The sequence below is a fragment of the Electrophorus electricus genome, chromosome 10, assembly GCF_041902795.1.
Source record: "Electrophorus electricus isolate QZ-2024a chromosome 10, ASM4190279v1, whole genome shotgun sequence".
NCBI classification, from domain to species: Eukaryota; Metazoa; Chordata; class Actinopteri; order Gymnotiformes; family Gymnotidae; genus Electrophorus; species Electrophorus electricus.
Genome location: NC_137506.1, coordinates 27,340,777 through 27,363,900, shown reverse-complemented (window position 1 = coordinate 27,363,900; position 23,124 = coordinate 27,340,777). Strand labels below are relative to the sequence as shown.

Below are 23,124 nucleotides of genomic sequence, written 5' to 3'. Positions count from 1 at the left end.
TAGCACAACCACCCACAAAACAAAGTGTTCGCAGATGAGAAAGCTGTCAGCAGTGGAAAATGAGAGGGATTTCCCACAAGACACTTACCAAGAATTTGGGTCATGAGAAAAAGGAGGAGACCAAGGTTCAATGTGTAATTGTACAATCTTGTTCTACCAAAGTAAATGTATAGTCTTGTTCTAAAATATATTTAGTCAAATTATCTGGGATAAAGTTTTATCTAGGCAGTTTAAGACAGTCTTGGACAAATTACAATTCTGAAGTATCCACAACAGAATAATTTAAGGCATTTTGAATGAGACAAGGTATTTTCACGATCCATTAGTACAGCCAGGAAGTCCAGACTTACAGTGTTTTAGACTCTTAAAATGTTTGATCAGGCAGATAAGTCTATAAATCAACAAGTCAGTCAGACCATTGCTCAGTCATATAGGTTTACATCATGCTATAGGCTAATACACATGCAGGCAAAAGGGCTCCTTAATTGGAGCTTATTATTGGTCTAACAAAAAATAGTGGGGAGGGTGTAAGTGACATTTATGTTGTGTTTAAAAATCAGGTAATTCCATATGGCTTAGCAAACTCCATGATTCCCTATAATTTCCAGTGCACAACAATAAAGCTAATACCATTACTTTACATGAATAAATGGCATCTTTGAGATCACTTGTAAGACCATTTTCTCAAGTGACTGACTTTCTTTTTAGGCCATTTTTTGTCAATTGATAGGTGAAGTGTTTTGACGTTGCCTGCCACCGCTTTGTGAGGCTAGATGCACCGTGAAGGTTGACTTCATGAGAAGAAGTTTAACAGAAGTCCTTATCCTTGTTGACCCATATTTGAAGGGCTAAGTGTGTCAGTTCCCCCACAGGCAGAAAAAAAGCCTTTACTGTGTAGTAAACATTACATCAGGTAACACTGACTACAGTAACAAACCATTACATGAAAGATCCTTTTGCTAGCTAGAGCCAATATGTTTGGCACCTTTTCCCAAAGGAATTAAGCCTTTCAATAAATTCTGTTTTTAAGGATTACAGTAGTCTTTTTAGTAACCTACTGATTTGCACAAATGGTAAAGCACCTACAGAGCAACATGTGACACTGCATGAGACTGCAGAGAAACAAGTAGATGGCAAATAATGAATAAAAAAGCCAGAGAACGATGGGATGGAGAAAAGTGAAAGCAGATGGCTAACCACAGAAGGACATGGCATCCACTTTGGCTGCCTGGTCAAATTCTAACCAGATCTCTAGTTTGTATACAAATGAACCATCCACCCATACATTAGCTCACTGCGTTTAGTGTTACAGTACTCCTTAATACACAGTGGGCCTTTTGCGGTCAAGCTGTAGTACAAAAATTGTTATATGAAATATAGGGTTCAACTGTATACAACTGTATACAACATACAGACTTACTACTATTTACTACTCTGTATACATTAAGGTTCATACAGTATGCCAGATTGTACTCAGATACTTTGAACTTTTTGCATATAGAGACAGCCAACAGGAATGTCAAAGTTCAACTGAACTATTAAAAAGCCCTAGTAAGTGAAACACTATAATATGCTGTTCTGTTTTTAACATATTTCATGTAAGCATTTAAATTCTGTATAGTTGAAGTGCTTTAAAGTTATTCGTGTCCACATTATAAAACGTATTGTTCTGCAATAGAGGAATGTAGGAACAGAGGTAGCAATAGTGTTAGGAGGCACTGCTGCTCTAAGCCTCTCTGTTTACACACTAACTTCCTGTCCTCCAGACAGATGGGCCATTGGATCACAGCCCTTGTTTCCACGACGACTGCTTTGGCTGTAGCTAATAGAAAACCACACAACACATGGCCGATTACAACAGCCAAGCCAACCTGGCTTTTATTTTGACTTGAAGAAAATGTGTGCATATAATACAAGAGCAAATTTGCTAATATCTAAGGTTGTACAGCATCTGAACTATTATTTTGTTAAATTGTAATTAGTTGCCACACGACCTTAACATCAGCTCTTAGATGATGCACCTTTAAGGATCAAGAGGAAAATGCTGCTGTAGGAAATAATAACAGGACAACAAACAATATTTCTACCATTTGTATAAATACATTATATTTTGAGAATGCTTTATACTGATTTCATATAAAAACAAACAAACACAAACAAACAAACAAACAAACATTCAATGCATTACAGAACAGTATAATATCAATTAGTATTTTGTATGCAGAACAATGTAAAAATAACCCATCCCAATACATCAATAAATAGCTATTTAGTTAATAAGTACTTTGATACAAAAGTGGATAAGTAAGTTAGAAAAACAATTTTTAAAAATAACCCTGATGCTATACAGTTTGAATTTAAAACTTAATTGAAAATAATTGACTAATAGATTATAAAATAAAACAAGAAATTGGAGAGGGCATAGATTTATGGATAATGAATAACCTGTTAGACATTTTAAAATGTAATACTCTTGACTTAGAGTTCTGCATTTAGAAGTTCTTGCCTTGGAGTCTAGTTTTTTGGTTTGATGACATCAGATGCTTTCTGACAACAACAAAGCAAGACCAAAAGCACTAACATGTACAATATGTACATTTATCCGGCCCCATCAAATACTGGTTCTTGGGTAACCGTGGTGCCATTTTAGCAATTCTAAAACAGGTAAAGATTACCGCAAAACAATTTAGTTTCAAATCATGCACATTATGTCAGTTATTTCACTCCATAAATGGGATATCATTAAATATTATGTGTTTGACTGCTATCAAAAGTAAGTTTTTACTTGTTTAATCCATCAGTGTATTCGGCTCATAACTCTCCTCCACAACATGCAAGAACTGCAGAACTCAGCTTTAAGACAGATTACCTGCTTTTTTGCATGAAGTGATTTTTCCTAACCCTTTTGTACACAAAAACACAATACACACTCCTATACACACAGACACACACAAACAACACTGGTGACACAGTACCTCTTAGAGTTGATGAGCTCGGGGTTATGTTGTACACACTAAATACTGTTCAGTGTTTTTGTATAAATACAGAAACCAATAACAATGCCCCAGAATCCCTCCATTTACAGGAAGACTTGCATTTGGCCCCATTTACTGTGTGCATTCAGCTCTCTTATTTAAAGATTAAGATCTCCATTACTGTGGGTCTCAGAGATAAATAACACAGATAAATTATCAAGAGGGCATCTGCCTTTGGAGTAACAGTTGTTTGGTAGTAGTAACTATTGAAAATCCATAGATTTCTGTTTTGCTATACCTTAAAAAACAAATGGCTCACAATCTCAGAGTTGTTTCAATCAAGATATTAAAAGTCCTCACATACAACTCACATGTTCTCAAGTCATTATTTGACTCACACTTTGCATAGATTAGCATAAACTTAACATATGTCATTAGCCATGCATACACAAAGGAATATATGGAGGAAGGCTCAGAAAGGAAGGTCTAGGCTACACACAGGAAAACATGAATAAGTGCATAGAGGAAGGCCTGAGGTACCTCCAAGGCCATGCAGACAGAGACAGAGGCATGTAAACAAGTCCAGTGGGGGATGAACCTGAAGGCTATTCAAATCTCAGTGAGGGTCAGCTTCACCATTCCCCCCAACTCCTCCATCTGGATCTGGAAGGTGTCCTCATTGGAGTAATGTTTGATGATGTTGTCGTCCATGTTCACCAAGATCCTGCCAAAATAAGAAGCAATGGCATTTTTGTCTTTTAGCAACTCTGTGAATGGTGTGATTCGGCAGAGGGTCATGACATAGCTTTCTGAAGAGATCTGTGAAGCTTACCCTTTCTTGCACTTCTTATAGACCTTGCCCAGTTTCTCAAGAGGAACTTCATACTTCTCAGAAATCTGACAGAGAAGAATGAAAGCACATTTAATCTCTGGCTGGATGACAGCAATGCAAAGTCCTCTTCCTCATAAAAGGCACAGCTAAAAACATTTGGGTGAATGATGTGACCCCAGTGAAATGAAATGGAACATTTGTAAACCACAGCAAGTGGATGCAGTGCCAACTCATATCATAGGCAGTTTTATTTTTGTATACAGGAGGCCTAAAGTAATGCACTGCCAACCCCCCTCTGTTCCCTGCAATTCACTTCTGCCCATTAGCATGGCTAACTGCAAGATAAAGTGTGTGCAGAATGTCAATCTGTGCAATACACAGACACACCAATGCACAAAGATTCATAACCATGTGCCTTACACATGTGAACAAAAAGGGGCCATGCCATCCCTCGCACTTTAGGCCCATGTGCATGCCTTGATACTGGCAGGCCCTCATCTGTGACACCTAAATCTGTGTGCCCATCTGTGTGCCCTCCCACCTAGATCCACCCTCATAACAGGCATAAACATCATGCTCACATACATGTGCACACTCACAGTCCCTGCGTAGGCCTGGCCAGACCCAAGTCAGTACACCTCTTCCTCATTGTTGATTGGGGATTTAATGGCTCAGGGGCTGGGTCAATACCCTGTGAGCCACCTGCTTCCTGCGAGCACAGTGCCCTGATAAGACCCTATGCCCTCCGATAGTACATGGGAGGTCTCTAAGCATCAGTAACTAAGCGGGTTTTGGGGCAGATCGCACGTGCCCACTTCAGCTCCCCTGGTCCAACTCACACTCCCTGGGAGAGACATACACCCGCATGTGGATCTGAGTTGTGGCATGCACAGCCTGTGTAATTACCAAGAGGGAGATGGGAGGGAGGAGAAAAGCCCATGCATGCACACGCTTGCATGTGACTTCACAGCAGAGCCATCCTCAAAGACTATGGCTTAGATAAAAGTCCATCACCACTAGTAGCACCACAACTACACATTTGTTCTTGTCTATTAGTTTGCCCTGACATAACCCATCTGAAACAGGAATGATTAACATTCAAATTGTAACAAAATTATATTACTTGGAGAGGTTTTAATGCAAGTTCACTAATCATTAAATTGAAAGGATTTTTATAAATGTAAAAATAAATGTAAAAATAAGTTAACAATCATTAGCTTGTGTTTTGTTTTCTCTGGTTCAGATATTGCTTGGGTCTGTGTAATTTTTCACTCCTGTCTGTGGAGTCTGATCGTGAGTAAACTGATGAAGATTTCAACCTCTATATTACTACTGTGTGATGATGTGTTAGCTGTGCTTAGACACAGGAGAGATCAACTCACCGCCTCTACCAGTCCCTTCAATGTGGGAGTCTTCAGCATGAGGGCATCAAAGACCTCCTCACTCTCCTTCCGCACATAGAGCAAGACTGAAAGGGCCAGAGAAAAAAAAATAAATTGGTCAGCTGTGGTCATGTCCATATATACACACGCACACACAGGCATACACAAAAAACACACTTCTGCTGGACTTCTCAAAATTGAAGTCAATGCTGGAAGCTTAATGGGACAGCAAAAACATTGACCCAAAAAAGTAAAGTCAATGTCATGTGTTTTGCTGAGGCCAGGCCTTTGCATGGTCAGGGAGCATTTGATCTGCCCTGTGCATTCTTGGCTCTGATAACTCTATACCTCACATGCTGTTCCCTTCAGTCAGGGTTGCTGTCCAAGCCCACAAAGTGACACCCCCACCCCAACCACCTTTGCCTTGGACCTGACGCTGCAGGTTGACGTTCCAGTCTCCAAGGCCAGGCTGTCGGAGAGGTTAGTGCGGAAGAAGGCAAGTGTGGTGGAGCCCGGTGGAGGGCACTGGAGCTTCCCAAAGCAGAGACTTTGTGCAGAGACATATGCATCCACACGTGCTCCCACATAATCCTGCAACCTCTGGCTGAGGACCAATAGGCAGAAAAGAGGGCCCAAGAAAAGTCAATGCTTATAGAAGCTGGTAGGGCATCTTTAACGTGCTACTGCTGCTTTTTATTAAGCTTTACCTCAGTTGTTTGTTACAATGCCTTTTGTTTGTGTGGGTGTGTGTGTGTGTGTGTGTGTGTGTGTGTGTGTGTGTGTGTGTGTGTGTGTGTGTGGTGACAGACCTAAACTTGCATTATCCATTATCCATATTGCTGTTATCCAGCAAACAAATCACATTTGCTGAGATCTGTATGCACTGAACATTTCTATAAAGCTCCTACTGTGAAACACCTGATTCAGCTCCCAAAGGCCTTCATAATTACCTGATCAATTAGCTCCATGCATGGAGAGCAAAAAATAGGCCTGGCTTGTATTATGAAATAAAAACAAGATGTTTTAATTAAATAAAAGCAAAAAGGTTTTCCCTACCTGATAATTCTGTTAATGCTGACCATGTAATGAATATAAAATTCTACATAGCAACAACATGCAAACTGAGTCTTTAAATGTTGGTCATGTGCTTGCCATGGTGCCATTAGAAGTAGACACAGCTCAACCTTCCACCCCTGCTCCTCTTTTTCATTTAGTAAGTAAGTAAGTAAATAAATAAATAAATAAATAAATAAAAACACATACACTAGAGAGATAAAAGGTAAGAGGCAGTATAAGGCAAAACTGCAGGAACTGACATCTCAAAGAGACTATACTGTGGTGAGAAGAAAGGAACACCAGACAGGAAACAAGCATGCTCTGCCTTTCTCTCCCTCTCACACACTCGCAAACAGCAGCGCAGGCAAAACAAAACCAAAAAAAGAAGCCAGCAAGGTAATGTGACAGCATGACCACACCTCTCTTCGGTTCATCCACCCTGGCCAGCTTGCCAGGAGGTGAGCCGAACTCGTCTTCTGAGAAGGGTAATCTCTTCATCCCTGAGCTGGAGGGGGGAGGGGGACACAGAGATACAGGGCAGAGATTAGGCCGAGAAATGCGGTTCTGAGAAAACGGTTACATCAGTTCAATCAATTCCATCAGCCCGACCACAGTCTCCAATTTTTCCTACTAGTGCTCTGGACCATAGGGCATCCCCTGCTCTACAGTGTGCACCACAAACCCATATAAAAAGCAGTCCACAGGAGCAGTCAAATAGAGCGAAACGCACACTTACCTGTCTTCTCCGTCCTCAGATGAGAAAGGCTGTAAGGAGAAAAAACACAGAAGGGAAACAGCATTACTCAAGAGGGACACAAAGTTTGCTCTGTAATTGGAGACTCCATTTTTTAAATGCAGGACCTGTACGATTTGGAAGAGGACATGAAACTGAGGGCTATTGAGTGTACAAAAAATGGCTGATGCTAATATTTAGAATATCTTAATGTTATTCTAACACACATTTTCAGGATTCAGTGGCTAGCAAAATTTTCTCAGAGAAATATACAAAACAGGGCTGTGTTTGGGTTGCTATACCCTCCCACTTACTCATTCAGAATATAGGCTTTGGGAACATTCTAAGTGAAGTGGAAGACAGGGAACTTTTTTTTCTACATTGCTTAAGGTTCTACACCATCCTTGCACTCCTTCTGTAAGTGATCTGTGGTGGAGTCTCAGAGTGCTGTGAGACCATGAGATGCCTCTGGGCCTCAATATGCATCAGCTGCACACATTGTGGTTAACCGCCTGCTAGGTGACAACCTATCCAGGGTCAACAGGGTTGCCACTGGAACTGCCACAGAACCCTGTGTTAAAACAAATGGGGTTTTTTTGCTGTGCGCTAGGACAGCAAACGGAAAGGTTTATTTTTAGCTTCCAACTGCTCTGGGGGTCAAAAACCGATCTCTGACCTGGATGTGGGCAGCTAGGGAAGAGGCCTAAAGCCATTTTCAGAGAAGTCTTTCACCGGACATGTCATGTAAGGAGTAATCCCAGCAATAGAAGAAAGGCCGAATTAAGCACTGTGTGTGTGTGTGGGGGGGGGGGGGGTCTTGGGTGGGACACCTCTCCTCTACCATCAAATGTTAACACTGGCATCCATGCAATTGGACTGTTCAAATGACTTCTTCAGTGTTATTTAGTTGCTCACGTTTCTAGTAAACAGGGCGAATCATGAACAAAATAAAGATAATTTAGGCATACATTCTTATTTCCAAATTAGGAATTCTAGATCTCTTCATCATTGCTATGAGAATCCAAACCAATAGCAATGTATGCCAAAACTGTACCATAAAGAGCACATGCCATGACACCGAGATAGCATGCAGCTCTCATGTGATACCGAAGAGCAGCTCTTGGGTCGCAGTGACCTGCCTGCAGCCTTGTTATCTTAACCGTGGGTTTTAGAGGAGCATTTAATGGCTATGTGCAAAGCTCACTAGCATAAGAGGAGTGAGCAGTGGTGTACATGGCCAATCAGAGCCAAGGTCATCTGATTCCACAAGGCAGCTTTGGTCTCAACCACCTAAGTGTAGAAGGTATGATGCAAGACACATGGTTAAGTGAGTTACATAAACCATGCTACCTAAAACTGCTGAAAAACCATCAGCACTCCCATAAGTACAGTAGGGCGCAAAGCATTTGCATTCAACATTCCTTAAAATGATTCACACTCAGCTTTCATTTTCAATTTACCCAACTTTCATTTTACATTTACCTGACACTTTTTTTCAAAGCAGCTTATAAATATGACTGAATGTAACTTGAACAATTGAGGGTCAAGGGCCTTGCTCAGGGGCTCCAACAGTGGCAACTTGGCAGTAGTTGGGATTGAACTGTCAACCTTCTTATTACAAGTCAAGTACCTTAATCACTGAGTTCTCTCTCTCTCTGCTTCACAGGAATGAGTAAGACTGAAAAAAACAACACTGGCTTGAAATGTACATTGTATACTCCCATAGTCTTCTGTATTAAATAATATAATAAATATTTGCTCCCTTGGGCAGTTATGCTGTGGGACTGTATTCTACCTCATGTCCAAGTTCACCTGTGCACATTTCAGCTAAGCTCATGAAAAGTGCAGATACACCACCTCCGATCTGAGGTCAGTTGGATGCTGCTCAGTGGTTATAACAGATGTGGATGCGGCATTGACGAATGTGACAGCTTTGAGGAACTGCTCGGTTTCAAGTGTGCCTAAATAGAAGGAAGCGGTGGTACTGACATGACGCTGGAAGTTGGCAAAGTGGATGTCTGGGATGAAGAGGACAGGCTGCGTCTCCAAGTCCGTCATCATCTTAAAGGTGGTGATGTCACTGCGCTTGTGCAAGAGGGGCACTTTGACGTCTGCAACTGGAGGAGAATCGAACACATACGTGTGCATGTGCACACAGACAAAATCAATGCTCTGCTAACTACCAAAATGACTCTTTATGCACTGTCCTATGTAATTACCATCATTCATGTTAATTATTAGCAGCATTAGGGTTTGTAAATCTCCCCATCATGTACACTGTCACTGTCATCGTCAAAAAAGCAAGCAGGAGGCCTCTGGAGCCGCACTCACAGGCCGCCAGGTTCGGATTCACGTCAGCGCATTTGCCCTTCCTGCGCGACTGCTTACGCTCCTCATCGCGAATCTTGCGCTCTGCACCCTTGTCGCAGAACACCTTGATCTGGCAGTAGGCACGGTGAATTGGCTTGTTGCTGCGGTTGTTGTAGCTGTATGTGTCGATCTGCAGGTTGAGGGGAAGACCCTTCACCCCCTTCTGGGAGGAGAAGTCTGTGCTCAGACAGTTGACGGAGATGAAGATCTGAGGAGGATGGGTGGTCAGAGAGAATTTTCTCATTAACCAAGAGTGGACGACAGGCAAAAGCTAAGGGCTCCACGGAGCAATTGAGTGTTGGACGGTTTGCAAGCATGGTTGAAATATCTCACATTACTTAATTTGCATTTTGAACAACCTTATCGAATACAGATCTAAAATTTCTTGATTTAATAGAGTTTTCTTGAATGAGTGCTTTTTGGGACATCTGTTGACCGACACACGTACACACCTGTAGAATTGATTGATGTCGCCCTCTTTTGGCTCATCAGTGCAATCACGTGTGACTTCTTAGATCTATGTTTAACGGTTTAATCTTTGCTATATATATTGAAAATGCATTACAAATACGTTATATATTCTCTTTTGTTTCAGGACTCACATACTGTCAGTAATATATGTATGCCTACCTCATGGATGTTCTTTGCAATAACATTCATAGAAATTATGAAACTGAAAATAAATAAAAATATAAAAGAAAATAATTTTGTAAAATGTTGCATAAAGTCTTGACAAACTATTAGAAGCAAGTCACTGTTATATTAAAACAGTCACTGTCTGTTATATAAAAATGTTCCAGTAGGTGGCACTAAAGGCACAATAATGTGCCTATCTCCTCAGTCACCTGTCCTCTCAATCATTCAGTTCCATTCACTGCAGTGTGTCTGTATACAGGTGAGTCATTACTTCAGAACAATTATTAACATTTCATTAATAATTTCCACCAAGTACATTGATCATATCAATTTGAGTTTTCTGTAATCATGATTATAATGACAGAAAAACACTGAATAGCTCCACATCTCTCTCTCTCTCTCTCTCTCTCTCTCTCTCTCTCTCTCTCTCTCCCCCCCTTTCACACACACACACAGTAAACATAAAGCACTTCGGAGGGTGAGCACACGGATGAGAATCCTATGACCCCATGCATATCTCGTGATCTAGATCCTGTATTTTAACACAACAGGCACTGGCTGCTGCTTAATTTCACACATGACTCATGAATACATCACTGTTTATTAGCCTAAGTACACAGGGATAATGACAAACACTGAGTTTTCAGAGGAAAAAGGAAAATGACTGCTGACCATTTAGGCCCCGGATTCCAAGCCTGATGAGAAGAGGCAAAACCTATCAGTGTAGGTAGATTCGAGTCGGGCTGTCACTTTGTGATGAGTTAAGCCAGACCTTAACGTACTTGTCAAACGGGATTCCAAAAGGTCATCAGCTTTTAGGCTCTGCACCTCCACTCCCCTACATTGTTTCCTCATTCTTGTTCATGCAGTTTTAGATCTGCGTCTCACCCAAACTTCTCTGACTTCATCACCTTAGCACACAATAGGGCTGACAGGTCAAATGGGCTGAGAACCGAGTCTCAATGACTAAGACGCTCACACACACACACACACACACACACACACACACACACACACACACACACACACACACACACCCTTTTTCTCAGCTACACAATTAAGTAGGCATGTCTACCTTTGTCCAACTCAACAAACTGTATTTTCTATTCCATCATACTTTCAGCACAACAAACAAGGCACAGTATTAGCCAAGATGAGAACACATTTAAAACCCAAACATAAGGAAGGGCATGGAAACTCCCTGATTGGCACTTCCTTGCAGTTACTCCTTCCCAATCACACCTCTCCGACCTGGAGAAACAGCACACTTGGTGCTGTTCCCCTGAACAACGCCCATTGTTTGAGTAATCACACTGCACTGTCTATTTTGTCTATAAAGCTCCACTACTATAAAGCTCCACTGGTTTATTTTAGGATGCAAGGCAGGTCTTCTCCACACAAGCTAACATGGGACCCTCAGAGTTTTTTTTTGGTTTGGTTTTTTTTAAAGGCTAAATATTTTTATTCCAGCATGAATTTGAATGATTTCTTGATTTGCTATTGCTCTGTAAGATGAAGTAAGGCACCAACATTTAATCTACATACATATCTTGACATTTCATTACGAAAAGTGAAGTAAAAGAACAGTATTGTAGCTATATGGTTGCTCCAGTATATTTAGCAAACCTGGATTTAAAAGGTCCAATAAGTAAGACTTCTATTAAAACAATAAGATAGGTACAGAAAACAATAAGACTGGTAATGAATTATAGTTAAAGAGCTTTCTGTGGAAATAAAGGCTGACTTTGGCCTCATCAGAGCTTCTCAAGCTTACAGCACAAATAAAACCTTTAATTTTCTACAAAAGCTCAAGGAGCAAATAGCATGTCATCTGAGAACTACCTTTGCCTCCTCATTGATGTCCCATGTGAAGGAGATAGCGTTGTAAGAGATCTCTTCAATGTTGCTGATGGTGTTGAAGCTTTCCTTGTAGTCAGCTGTGGACAGTGGGAGATGCTGAGGTTAGCAAGAATGGCATATGGAGGGTGGAGGCAGATGGAGGCTGTGGGAGAAGAGTGCAGGGCGGGAGCCACGGACATGAAAGAATGCTGCTGTGTTTGTGCAAGGAAGGTGAAGGGGAACAGAGTAGCCTCCTCTCATGATGTGAGCTATTACATAAAGGACAGGTAAAACTGGACTTTACTTGCTCCTCAGGTTTTAAATGCTCTCTGTAGATTTTCACTGACCAGCAATGTAAACGCCAATCTTGTCATATCCAAGTTGTGTGAAGACAGGAACTATCCATTAAGTTTACGTTTAATGTCAGCCATTATCCTAACTAGATTCAACCTAGAGTTTATCGGTTATGCTGAAGTCTACCGATACATAAATCTCCAAATCTCCAAGCAAGCAAACTTCACTGACAGCTGGAGCCAGCCTCCCCAGAGGCAGACACTAGACACAGGGGCCAGGCTTGGTCTTTGCTCATGCTGCCCTCTCACCTTTGTTGTGGGTTGAGTATTAGGACTGATGTCTGCCACCCTCTTTTTCCTGGTAGAGACATTTCCCCCCCTCCACCTGCAGCCCACATTGAGTCCACTTTGTGGATGGTAAACAAACAGGATCATAAATCCTCTCTCCCTCTCCCATCCCCCCATTTGCCCTGTAGTATAGCTTTACTCTTTAATCTGCAGTGTGTTTACATTGTAGTATAGCTTCATTCTTTAATCTACAGAGCATTAGAAATCACATAATCAAATTTCACGCTTAGTGACCAAACCTTTACACAACTAATTAGGTAAATTCAGCGGGCCCTCTGTACATATGTTCAGCATAACATTGAAGTAATGTCATTTGTATAACTTGTTATTCCAATTTTACTGGGTTGCAATGTAGGAATTTATTCCTGAAAAAAATGCTTGAAAGTTACTGCTCTTTTTTCTACAAGTGTTCTTATTACATGTATTGATGTGCTTGTGAAAAGGTAATGTTGTGATGAAGTGGGGATGATGGATCTGTGTGTGGCGTCAACGCCACTGATTCGTTGTTCATTTTCCATTTAAAACCCTTCAAAAGGTTATGATTTGAGCAACGGGGTCCAGGCTATGACGGGCCATATGCATGTGAGAAGAGGAGAGGAGAGACAGGGAAATCGAGGGCAGGTAAAATTCCTTACCGATGTCGATGCACCTCTGCTTGGCTGTGTGCTGCCTGGAGTGCCAATACTTCCAGTGTTTGAGCTGGTCATCCCTGCATTTCTCCTCCCCAAACACCACCATCACGACACTCTGTGAACACACATGTGCATGTTACACACATGGTTGCAAAAGGTTCTGACATATTAAGATCACTTTGTGCAGATTACACATGTGCAACATGCGTGTTACCACCCGCACCCACACACTCACACAAAAAAAACTTACCCTGACTTTGCAGATAGGGTGATGCAGGACTTTGCTGTTGTCTGTCTCCTTTAGGGTGATGGGGTAGAACTGGCCCTTGTTGAGATATGTCATCGTGCCATCACCAGACTTCTGCCGGAGGGACTTTGAAGCTTCCAGTGTGTATTCAAAGTTATTTCTGGTAAACAAACACAAAACCATCTCTGCTATGATATTCAGTTACCACTCCCCACTGAGATGAGGGCACTTGAAACCAAATACAGAATGATCTTTAGAACAATTTCCACTTTAATTGTGGAGTTCTTTTTGGACCAAGAACATAGTCAGCTCAGATGGTGTGTGTTTGTTTTCATGGTGGGTTGGAGGCCAACTCTCAACTGTGGCACCCCAGCATTACGTGGCAGTGTGGAGTGGCCTGAGCATGCCTTACCCTGACACAGCGTCGAAAGTGGCATAGTCCTCCTGCGCCATGGAGGCCATGCGTAACTGGAGATCCCCTGGGAACGAGAACACCTGCAGAGCACAAAAGAACAGGCGCGAGGGCCCAGCTTGAACGCAAACAGCCATGCCGCAGCCCCACTCCTAGCCCGCCAGGGTGCAGGGCCACAGGGCAAACAACACAAGCCCCCCACCCACCCCAGATGCCTGCTTGTATATGGCTTTGTTAGGTCTTTCTAAAATACCCCCCACCCCACCCTGAGCCTTGCCAATATAGGTTTAATTCAGAAGAGAGAGACAAGGGGGTTGGGGGAGAGCAAGAGAGAAGGAGAGGGAGAGAGAGAAGGCCCTGGCTATTGTGCAGGAAGAAAATACAGCACTTTGTGCAGGCGAGACAATGGCATAATGACATGCTAGCCACTATTCTGGCTACGTTCAAATAACATTACGAGCAATGCACTGATAGCTGTGGAGTCTTCTGTATATGTGATATTGTATGAGGGTGGGAGACAGAGGGGTGGGGGGTGGGGGGGTGAGAAAAGGGGAGAAAGTTGTAGGGGTCAGAGAGGGGTGGACAAAATCAGGTAGCTGAAGGAGTAATGGGAACGTTAGCCCCAGGACACACCTCTTGAGCCCCGTCCTTGAAGGTTTCTGGGAAGGTGGAGTCAGGCGTGCGGGGCTGTGTGTTGGGGCTGAACTGGCTGTGAGCAAGCTGCCTCTCAAATACCACGGCATGGCTGTCAGACTCGGTACAGTGGGGGTTTGGCACAGTGACTGAGAATCCATGCGAGGGCCCTTCAGTCTTCACGGGGTAGTTGGGGACAGCAGCGATGGATACCGTGACAGTGGTGTCCGGCGAGGGGAAGAGCTGCCGTTTATCCTGCACCAGTTGGTTGCTGGGAAGCACAATGTTCAGGGGGACACCTTTAAGAACCTGGATCCTGTTGTCAGCTGATGTCATGGGGGTTTCTGGGAGGGGAGCCATCAGGTTCCTTGTACACATGAACACAGATATCACACAACAATACACACAGTGTCATTGGTAATGCTGCTTTGAAGGAGACGTCACCTTTTGTTGGGATCCACATCAGAGCTGAGGATGTCAGTCTTTGGCTGGGATATTGTCCTCTTTTCCCGTGGCACCTGGGGAAAGCAAACACAGCCTCTGTCAACCTAACTGCACAGAGCTTTATCTTCATCTACCTGTTATATAATCCAGTGGATATACAATGTATTGCATTCATTGCGCTGGTTACTAAATCAAATAATATATGGAACACATATATATCTCAATATGGAAGGTTAGATTAATAAAGATGAATATCATATTGTATTCATAGCAATAGTAATAATAAGAAATGTATTATTAACAGTGATAATTCTGTTTCTCTGTGTCTCTCCCATTTATGGGCAGTGGTAGCTCAGTGGTTTAAGAACCTCACTCATAATTGGAAGGTTTCTGGTTCAAGCCCCACCACTGCCAATTTAACTCTGTTGGGCCCTTGAGCAAGGCCCTTAACCATCAAGTTCTACTCAATCATAATTGTAAGTATTTTTGGATAAAAGTGTCAGCTAACTGCTGTAAATAATAATATAGGCATATGTACATCACTTGTAAATCATAATCCACCATTTCTGGCAAAACTAATCTCTGAAGTATTGTTTGTAATTAAAAAAAAAAGTTTTAAAATTATATGAATAATTTCAGAGAAAATGCCTGGGAACATTTTGATATTTAATTTGAAATTTAAATTCAATTTAGTATTTTAGGATTCCTACATTGTCCGTGCTTGAAACATTGAGCCATAGGAAAACATGTACATAGATAATGTCTTCTAATCCAGTTAGAAGTTAGAAAAAGTCAATTTACTAGTCCCATTGTACAAACAACTTGTTTTATCATTATCCCTTATATTGCTTCTTAATAGGAGAGAGATGGCATGCTGATTTAAGCTTTGGTGTACAAACACTTAGCAATTATTGTTTCAGATCTTAGTACCTGCCCAACCAACTTAGACCTGATCTCTCCAAATCTTTCAGCACTAGACACTGTCATAATCAATCACACCCCAAGAATACTTAAACACTAAGAATCCTGTAGTGAAATATGAGGCATCATGCCTTGTAGTAATCGTAAAGCAGTCCCAGAGCTGCTGCACTATCCTCATCTCCGTTGATGCTCATCATGGCCTTTGTGGCGGCGGTGAGAGGGTTCTCCAGGAAGGACTTCCAGGCCTCATCCTCACTGGTAAAGGCACGCCTCTGGTTGTAGGCAGGATCATTCTGTAGCACAAGGACTGCCCGCTTACTGTGAGGGACAGACAGAAGAATGGGAGAGTGAATAGACACACTTGTGCTCAAGAGGAACCAATAAGAAATTCCAAGTGGATGGGAGGCCAGTGGAATAAAAACGCTGCTGCACTGAAGGAGTCATACTGGTGTACTGTTCTTAGAGCGAACTGAAAGTGACATAAGGAAGGTAATCTGGTGTACCAAAAGCAGTCAAAGTTCTTCCTTATCACCCTGATCTACTGCAAAACCTGTCTGAATGCGAAATAAATCTCAGCCGCTTCCTGTCTGACAAGATGTTCTACAGGCTCTTCCAGTAAGACAGACAGAGATCATGAATTGTCATTGGATGGCTCTCAAGAATCTGGACAAGTGATCTTAACATGCCAGAACCTTTTGCAACCACTTGTGTTAAAGCACTTATTGTTCATTTGGAAAAAGCTGTTATGCTTCTTTCACAATTTCATCATCATCATCATCATCATCATCATTACCTGCATCATCACCAGAATCCGCATCACATTCTACAGAAATAAGTAAATATAATTAGACATTGGCCATTTTCTTTTGTTCCCTTACATATTATTTATGTTTATTTGCCAGTTGTTGTGAGATGTAGATGTTTCTTGAGGGTAGATGTAAGATGGTGGAGGGCAGAAATTGTTTCCAAAAAAATACCTTCAAGTGGAATTTAATATTAGGTGTTTGTTTGTTTTTAAGATAAGAACAAATTGCCAACATGGTGCAAAAATATTTTTGTAAAGCTTTTTTACATAATCACAATGGAATCAAACAGATTTTTGTTTTAGAGATAAATGTACATTCTTTTAAACTGAATACATCATGTTAATTGACTGTTTACCATTCTCTCAGGGGACAACGGCAATATTATAATCCTGGTATCCACGCCGTTGCTATGACAAAAACGTTGCCTCTATATAGGTTAAAGCAAAGGGATTATAAGTAATTCGATAACTAATTGTGCCATTATTTAACTTTCACTCTGTTTGATTTTAAACCTGCAACCCGATAGATCCGTTATCTTGGGACAATAAAACCTGAATGGACACGCAATCCCGCTATTAAAACAAGGGGGGTGACCATGCGCGAAATTTGTAATGATGCGGTTTAAACTGCATCCTTACTAAATCCCAGAGGAAAAAAAGGTTTCCGTTGGGATTCAGAGTTATCCTTATCCTATCTTGCCTATCTTGTGAATATTTAAGGCAGTTTCGGCATGTGCTTGGTTATTCAGTGAAAACTGCATGATTATTATGAACGTAGAGGTGCGTTTGTTACCTGGGTGATTTTGTAGATTTTAAACTATTTTTACAAGACAGTTGAGACTATAAACTGACGATAAAAACGTTTTGACGATGTGGCATCAAATTCTGTTTATATTTGCGAGTTTTAAACAATGTACAAAAGGCTTAAACACACTTTGTCCCCGGCAAGAAACAGCCAACGCCTAGAAGGTGTACAGTTTCACTAGAGTCAACAGACTCGTTGTCGTAGCCCTGAAAATCAAAAACATAGATGAATGTTTATAAAGTCTTAATTTTTTAGCTCCAGTCAACATTAAATGCCTTGACTCAACAGACTCAAGTAGACTATAAGGAACATAAACGCACTCCATGAGTCAAGACTCATTGTCTTAACCACGGTCACTTTTACGCTAAAACCTATCACAATGTTTTGTTTTTTTTAATTAATTTGATTTAAAAATTAATGTAACGCTAGAAAAAGCGCCGGGCTCGCTGCACATCACCGATGTGCTCCAACTGGCGCAACAGGTGCAGGTACACCTGTGAACGAAGCACGTTACAACATGACAGGTGGAAGAGTGCTGAACAACCGAACGGCTGTACGGAATCCGAAACTAACACATTCGGGCAGTTCTTGAGCTTCACGTTCAGTAGACAATCCTCACTTCTAGAGAACTAGCCTATACAGTAAAATATGTTTCTACAGTGAGAATCAAAACGTTTACAAAACCTGTACCAGTTTATACTTTTCAGTCAGAGGATACAAGCAGTGATAGCTTCAAAGTGGATAGTCCTATGGACCTTCGGTAGTGACTGCAGACACTTACTTGTCATGCTCCTGTGACATCTCGTTTGGTCGGACTGGACTTTCTAGTTGGTACTGTATATCCGACCCGTCTTCTTCTCAAGAGAAACGAGGGAATGAGGGCTACTTTGGAGTTGTCTGTGCGAGAACGGGTTTTGTTGGCTTTTCTTGCTTTTTGGGATATACTTAAAATTTGGGGCCGGTTTTACCTGTGACTGGGCACTGGATTGGGTTACACCTGTGAGGCGGTGCTTACGCATCGACACTTGGGACAAACTTCTGATTGGCTCATCCAATCAGAAAGCTATAAACATTGTCTTCGATAACCAATGAATATGCAGGTGGAATTAGCGGGACTTTATTGGATCTAGAAGGAATTTATCTATATGTGATTATCTGATCATTTAAGATGCTGTAGTTGTGAAATTGTTAAAGGCAGTCCTGTTATATATAAAATATTCTGTTCTAACTGTATATGTTACATCCTGTTATAAAGGTGTATTGTAAATGTAATATAATCAATATTGATTATATATATATATATATATATATATATATATATATATATATATATATATATATATATATATATATATATGCATTTAATTTAATGTGATATATTGTATTAGGTTCAATATTCACACAAGTGCCACTTCCTCACAAAATCTACAATTTCTGAAGAAAAAGCATTGTATTAATAATGACAAATCAGAAAGCATTTCCTGCCCAGAGCCAAGTTTCACATTTCTGTCTCTCTTCAATTGCATCTGAAAGAGGGAGTCACTTTCTGCTGAAACCACAATCTAAAGAGGGGCTATTATGGGTTGGCAAAGGGAGGGGATAAGGTCATTAATGATGCACAATGGTGTGGAGGGAGTTTCCCTTACTACTGTGACCAAACACAATTCCAGTTACTTTAATTCACATATGATCAAATTCTAAATTTAATGGGGATCAAAATAAAAGCCTGTGTTTTTGACATGCCCCCCACCAAAAAAAAAAGAAAAAAGAAAAAAGAAAACGTGCATCACCCTGAAGGTCATCACCAAGAAAGTGTGGAAAATGTCAAATCTGATACTTACAGAGAAAAGATAAGTGCTGATGGCACATTATAGTTCAGAATAAGTATGATGAATGACATGAAATAATTGTAGTATTTGATTTTTTAATGGTATGCAAATAGATGGTTGTGGGGAAAAATATATATATATATATATATATATATATATATAATATTTACACCTATATTGCAAATTTGGTAAAAATAAAAGTACTGACATAGACTACATTTAAAAGGAAGGACCTAGACTACATTTAAAAACATGAAAAACCTGTCTCCACAAAGTATATATACTCTGTTATTTTCTGTGTGCACTCAAGATATTCTTTTGGTCTTCATGATTGATTAAAACAAATGACTGAATAGAATAAGTATGCTTTCACTGTATCCCTAATAATTTGTTAAATATGTAAAATTTCCAGTATCACTTTTATTAAATGACACACTAAAAAGTACACAATAAAAGTTAAAAATTAGTCAAAGCAATATAAAAGCACTTTTCAACAATGACAGAAGAAGGGACAGTGAAAAAAAAAGATTTTATATATTTCTTTTTTTAAGAAATGTATGCAGAAAACAATGGATAATGAAAAATGTGTGATCTAAAAGTCAGTCAATCCTTGCTTTATAACATTATACTCATTTTATTAAGTCTTTGTAATTAACCGCCACCATACCGCCACAACCGCTCTACTGATGATGCAATTGCACATCTGCTCCACACCACACTGACCCACCTGGACAAAGGGAGGGGTAATTATGTTAAAATGCTGTTTGTCAACTACAGTTCAGCATTTAACACTATCATCCCCTCCCTACTCACTACTAAGTTGGAGCATCTAGGACTGCATACATCCCTGTGCGACTGGATCTCCAACTTCCTAACAGACAGACCACAATCAGTACGGGTGGACAACTGTGCCTCATCCACCCTCACCCTCAGAACTGGAGCTCCTCAGGGTTGTATTCTAAGCCCCCTGCTCTACTCACTGTACACCTACGACTGCACAGCCACTTCCAGCTCCATCATCATTGTCAAGTTTGCTGATGACACCGTTGTCATGGGTCTGATCTCGGACAACGATGAGAGGGCCTACCTGGAGGAGATTAAACACCTGAAAAACTGGTGCCAGGAAAATAATCTCCTCCTAAACGTCAGTAAAACAAAGGAGCTGATCGTGGATTGCAGCAAGAAGCAGGAGCGGCACTACCAACCTGTGAGGATCAGTGGAACCACGGTGGAGAGAGTAGGTAGTTTCAGGTACCTTGGTGTTCACATCTCGCAGGACCTGTCCTGCTCCCACCATACCAACTCCCTGGCAAAGAAGGCTCGTCAGCGTCTTTACCACCTCAGATGCCTAAGAGACTTCAGATTGCCCTCCAAGGTACTGCGGAACTTCTACACCTGCACTATTGAGAGCATCCTCATGGGGAACATCACAGTCTGGTTTGGGAATAGCACCAAGCAGGACAGACAAGCACTCCAAAGGGTAGTGCATTCAGCAGAGCGCATCACTCACACGGAACTTCCTGACCTGCAGACCATCTACTACAAGTAGTGCCAGACCAAGGCCAGGAGTATTGTGAAGGACCCCACCCATCCCAACAATAGGCTCTTCTCTCTGTTGAGGTCAGGGAAGCGCTTTCGCTCCCTGAAGACCAAGACAGAGAGACTGAAGAGGAGCTTCTTCCCACGGGCCATTCGGGCCCTGAATCAGGGAAACTGATAAACTGTGGGGACCACCACCACCATGTAACATAACTGTAAATATGTTCAATTACCACCATGTAACATAAAAACTGTAAATATGTCATTTACAAGATGGAACTGTACATTGTGTACATACATATATACATAACCATATACATTGTACATTGTGTATATAAACATTAATATACATAAATTGAACATACATTGTTAATATATTTTTGTACATATATAGAATATATATTTCTCTTTGCACCCCTGTTTTCTTTTTCCCCAGTTTGGACAGAGCAATCTCAACCATTTCACTGCGAGTTATACTGTGTATGACTATATATGTGACAAATAAACCAAACTTGAAACTTGAAACTTAAAAGGCATACAGTAATAAATTGACAAAACTCATCTTTGTGGTTTGTATATTAATCATAGGCTACATTTGCAAGCCACTATTAAAGAACATAAATTAATGGACCATATATTTTAACAAATTCAACCTCAAGGATTTATTTGCATATATTTTGACTCGAAAAACACTTAATGTAGAAAAAGGGCAGATGTTTAACTTCTTGACAGTTTGCAGTTTATCACTAGACAAATTCAACTTTATTACAAGATTTACACTAATTAAATATTCCTCAGTTTTAGTGGTATATGGTAAGTTTCTATGACTGCAGCGCTTCTTGACTTTTAACAGTGACCACTCTTTAGCTATTTAGAAACACAGTGTTTTCATAGTGTTTTCCTCAGACCTTTAGATATAGTGTCATTTCCCATGAGGGAACACTCTTTAGCTGTTCAGAAATGTTCTTTGTTCAAGGTCCCACAATGTATTACATTAACTACAATGAGGCAAGATATGGTGCTGTACAGAAAGTAAAGGAATATTTTATTTTGTAGAGTTAACAATTTCAATTTGGGGATGCACCATTTGAAAGGAATAAGCTGAAGTATGCAGATTTGGTATCTGAGTATGCAGGCGCATATAAGACCAGCAGAGATATGTGTTAGGGGATTTGTAGTTAGGTCAGTTACCTCTTTACTTGTGCAATTTGATTTTAGAGGCCTAAGAGGCCTAAACTAAGGGTAACTGTGAAGGAGTTATCAAAAGTAACTAAAAGTGGTTGTGGATGAGGACAGCACATACTAACCAGGAAAATGCATAATAAAGGTGGAATGGCTGAGGTGTAGGTGAGTGTGTTGCTGTGTCATGTCATTCTGTAAAGTGATAGATTCAGATGGAACTTGTGTTCCTGGGCATGCATTAATGGTGCTAGTGGCACTGGGTAGGGCCTTAATCAACAGGGAGGCCAGTTTTGGTTTACGTTTAAACTGGTGCAGCCTGGTTTAAAAAAGCTTGGATGGGAGTGGGGCTGGGTCACCAGACCTCACTATTAAGCCCTCTGGAGGTATCATGGGCTTAATTCAGTGAAAGACATATGAAGGGAGGTGCCTACTTGATGACCCCCATGAAGAGTTTGTGATGTTGTGGTTTCAGATATGAAGTGAGTGGACTGGGCCTTATGTGAAACTCTAATGGTTTGGCAGGGGATATTTGACATCCTATCCTGTGTAGAATTACAATTACAAACAAATCTTCAACATGTATAGAATCTGAGATTCAAAACTTAAATGACATAAATAACAACAAAAGATCATTGGTTCCTAGATGAACAGGGTGGTTTTAAGAACATCAGAGATCAAAACCCTCACCAGCACACATGCACACACATACTCTGTTCTTCAGTGACCCAGTGTTTATTTATCCTGATCAGAGGGACACCTGCTAGTGGAGTCTTTTTGTTTACATTCATCTTGGGATCAGTTCTAATTATAGGAACTGACATCGTCACAGGTTTCACAGCAGTAAAATTATATAAATATTATCACAAAGTTATATATATATATATATATATATATATATATATATATATATATATATATGCACCAATAATACAAAAGAAATACAAATTAACAAATAAATAGCATTATACTATAATATTATATAGACATATGTACACGTACAAATGAGACAAACTTTGTTTGGCAATATGAACTTGTTTTTAGCAACATAAAGCAACCAACACCCAGGAAGAACACCCTACAAAACTATGCTGTTACACACACACACACACACACACACACACACACACACACACACACCCTCCCTTAATAATGCCTGGAGCACAGTGATAGTTAAATTGAATCAACTGAAATCACACCATCTAACAGCACTT

At 40.7% G+C, this 23,124-nt stretch overlaps 1 protein-coding gene across 4 annotated transcripts; it reads right to left on the bottom strand.

The window, feature by feature from the left end:
- Window positions 1-1,852: 1,852 nt before the first annotated feature.
- Window positions 1,853-18,473, bottom strand: grhl1 (grainyhead-like transcription factor 1). Of its 4 annotated transcripts, none has more exons than XM_081722002.1 (15): window positions 18,145-18,473; window positions 15,885-16,071; window positions 14,833-14,906; window positions 14,389-14,659; window positions 13,756-13,838; window positions 13,347-13,503; window positions 13,100-13,211; window positions 11,827-11,921; window positions 9,310-9,556; window positions 8,968-9,095; window positions 6,982-7,010; window positions 6,665-6,750; window positions 5,190-5,275; window positions 3,808-3,872; window positions 1,853-3,699 (listed from the first exon to the last, which is right to left on the bottom strand). In XM_081722002.1, the coding sequence occupies exons 1-15, from the start codon at window positions 18,162-18,164 to the stop codon at window positions 3,585-3,587; spliced, it is 1,755 nt and encodes a 584-aa protein (XP_081578128.1). In that variant the 5' UTR covers window positions 18,165-18,473; the 3' UTR covers window positions 1,853-3,584. The 4 variants fall into 4 exon arrangements, with proteins under 4 accessions (XP_081578128.1, XP_081578127.1, XP_026864677.1 ...); XM_081722001.1 differs by having other exon boundaries at window positions 8,968-9,089; window positions 14,389-14,755; window positions 18,145-18,472; XM_027008876.3 differs by having other exon boundaries at window positions 14,389-14,755; window positions 18,145-18,468.
- Between the last annotated feature and the right edge of the window lie 4,651 nt (window positions 18,474-23,124).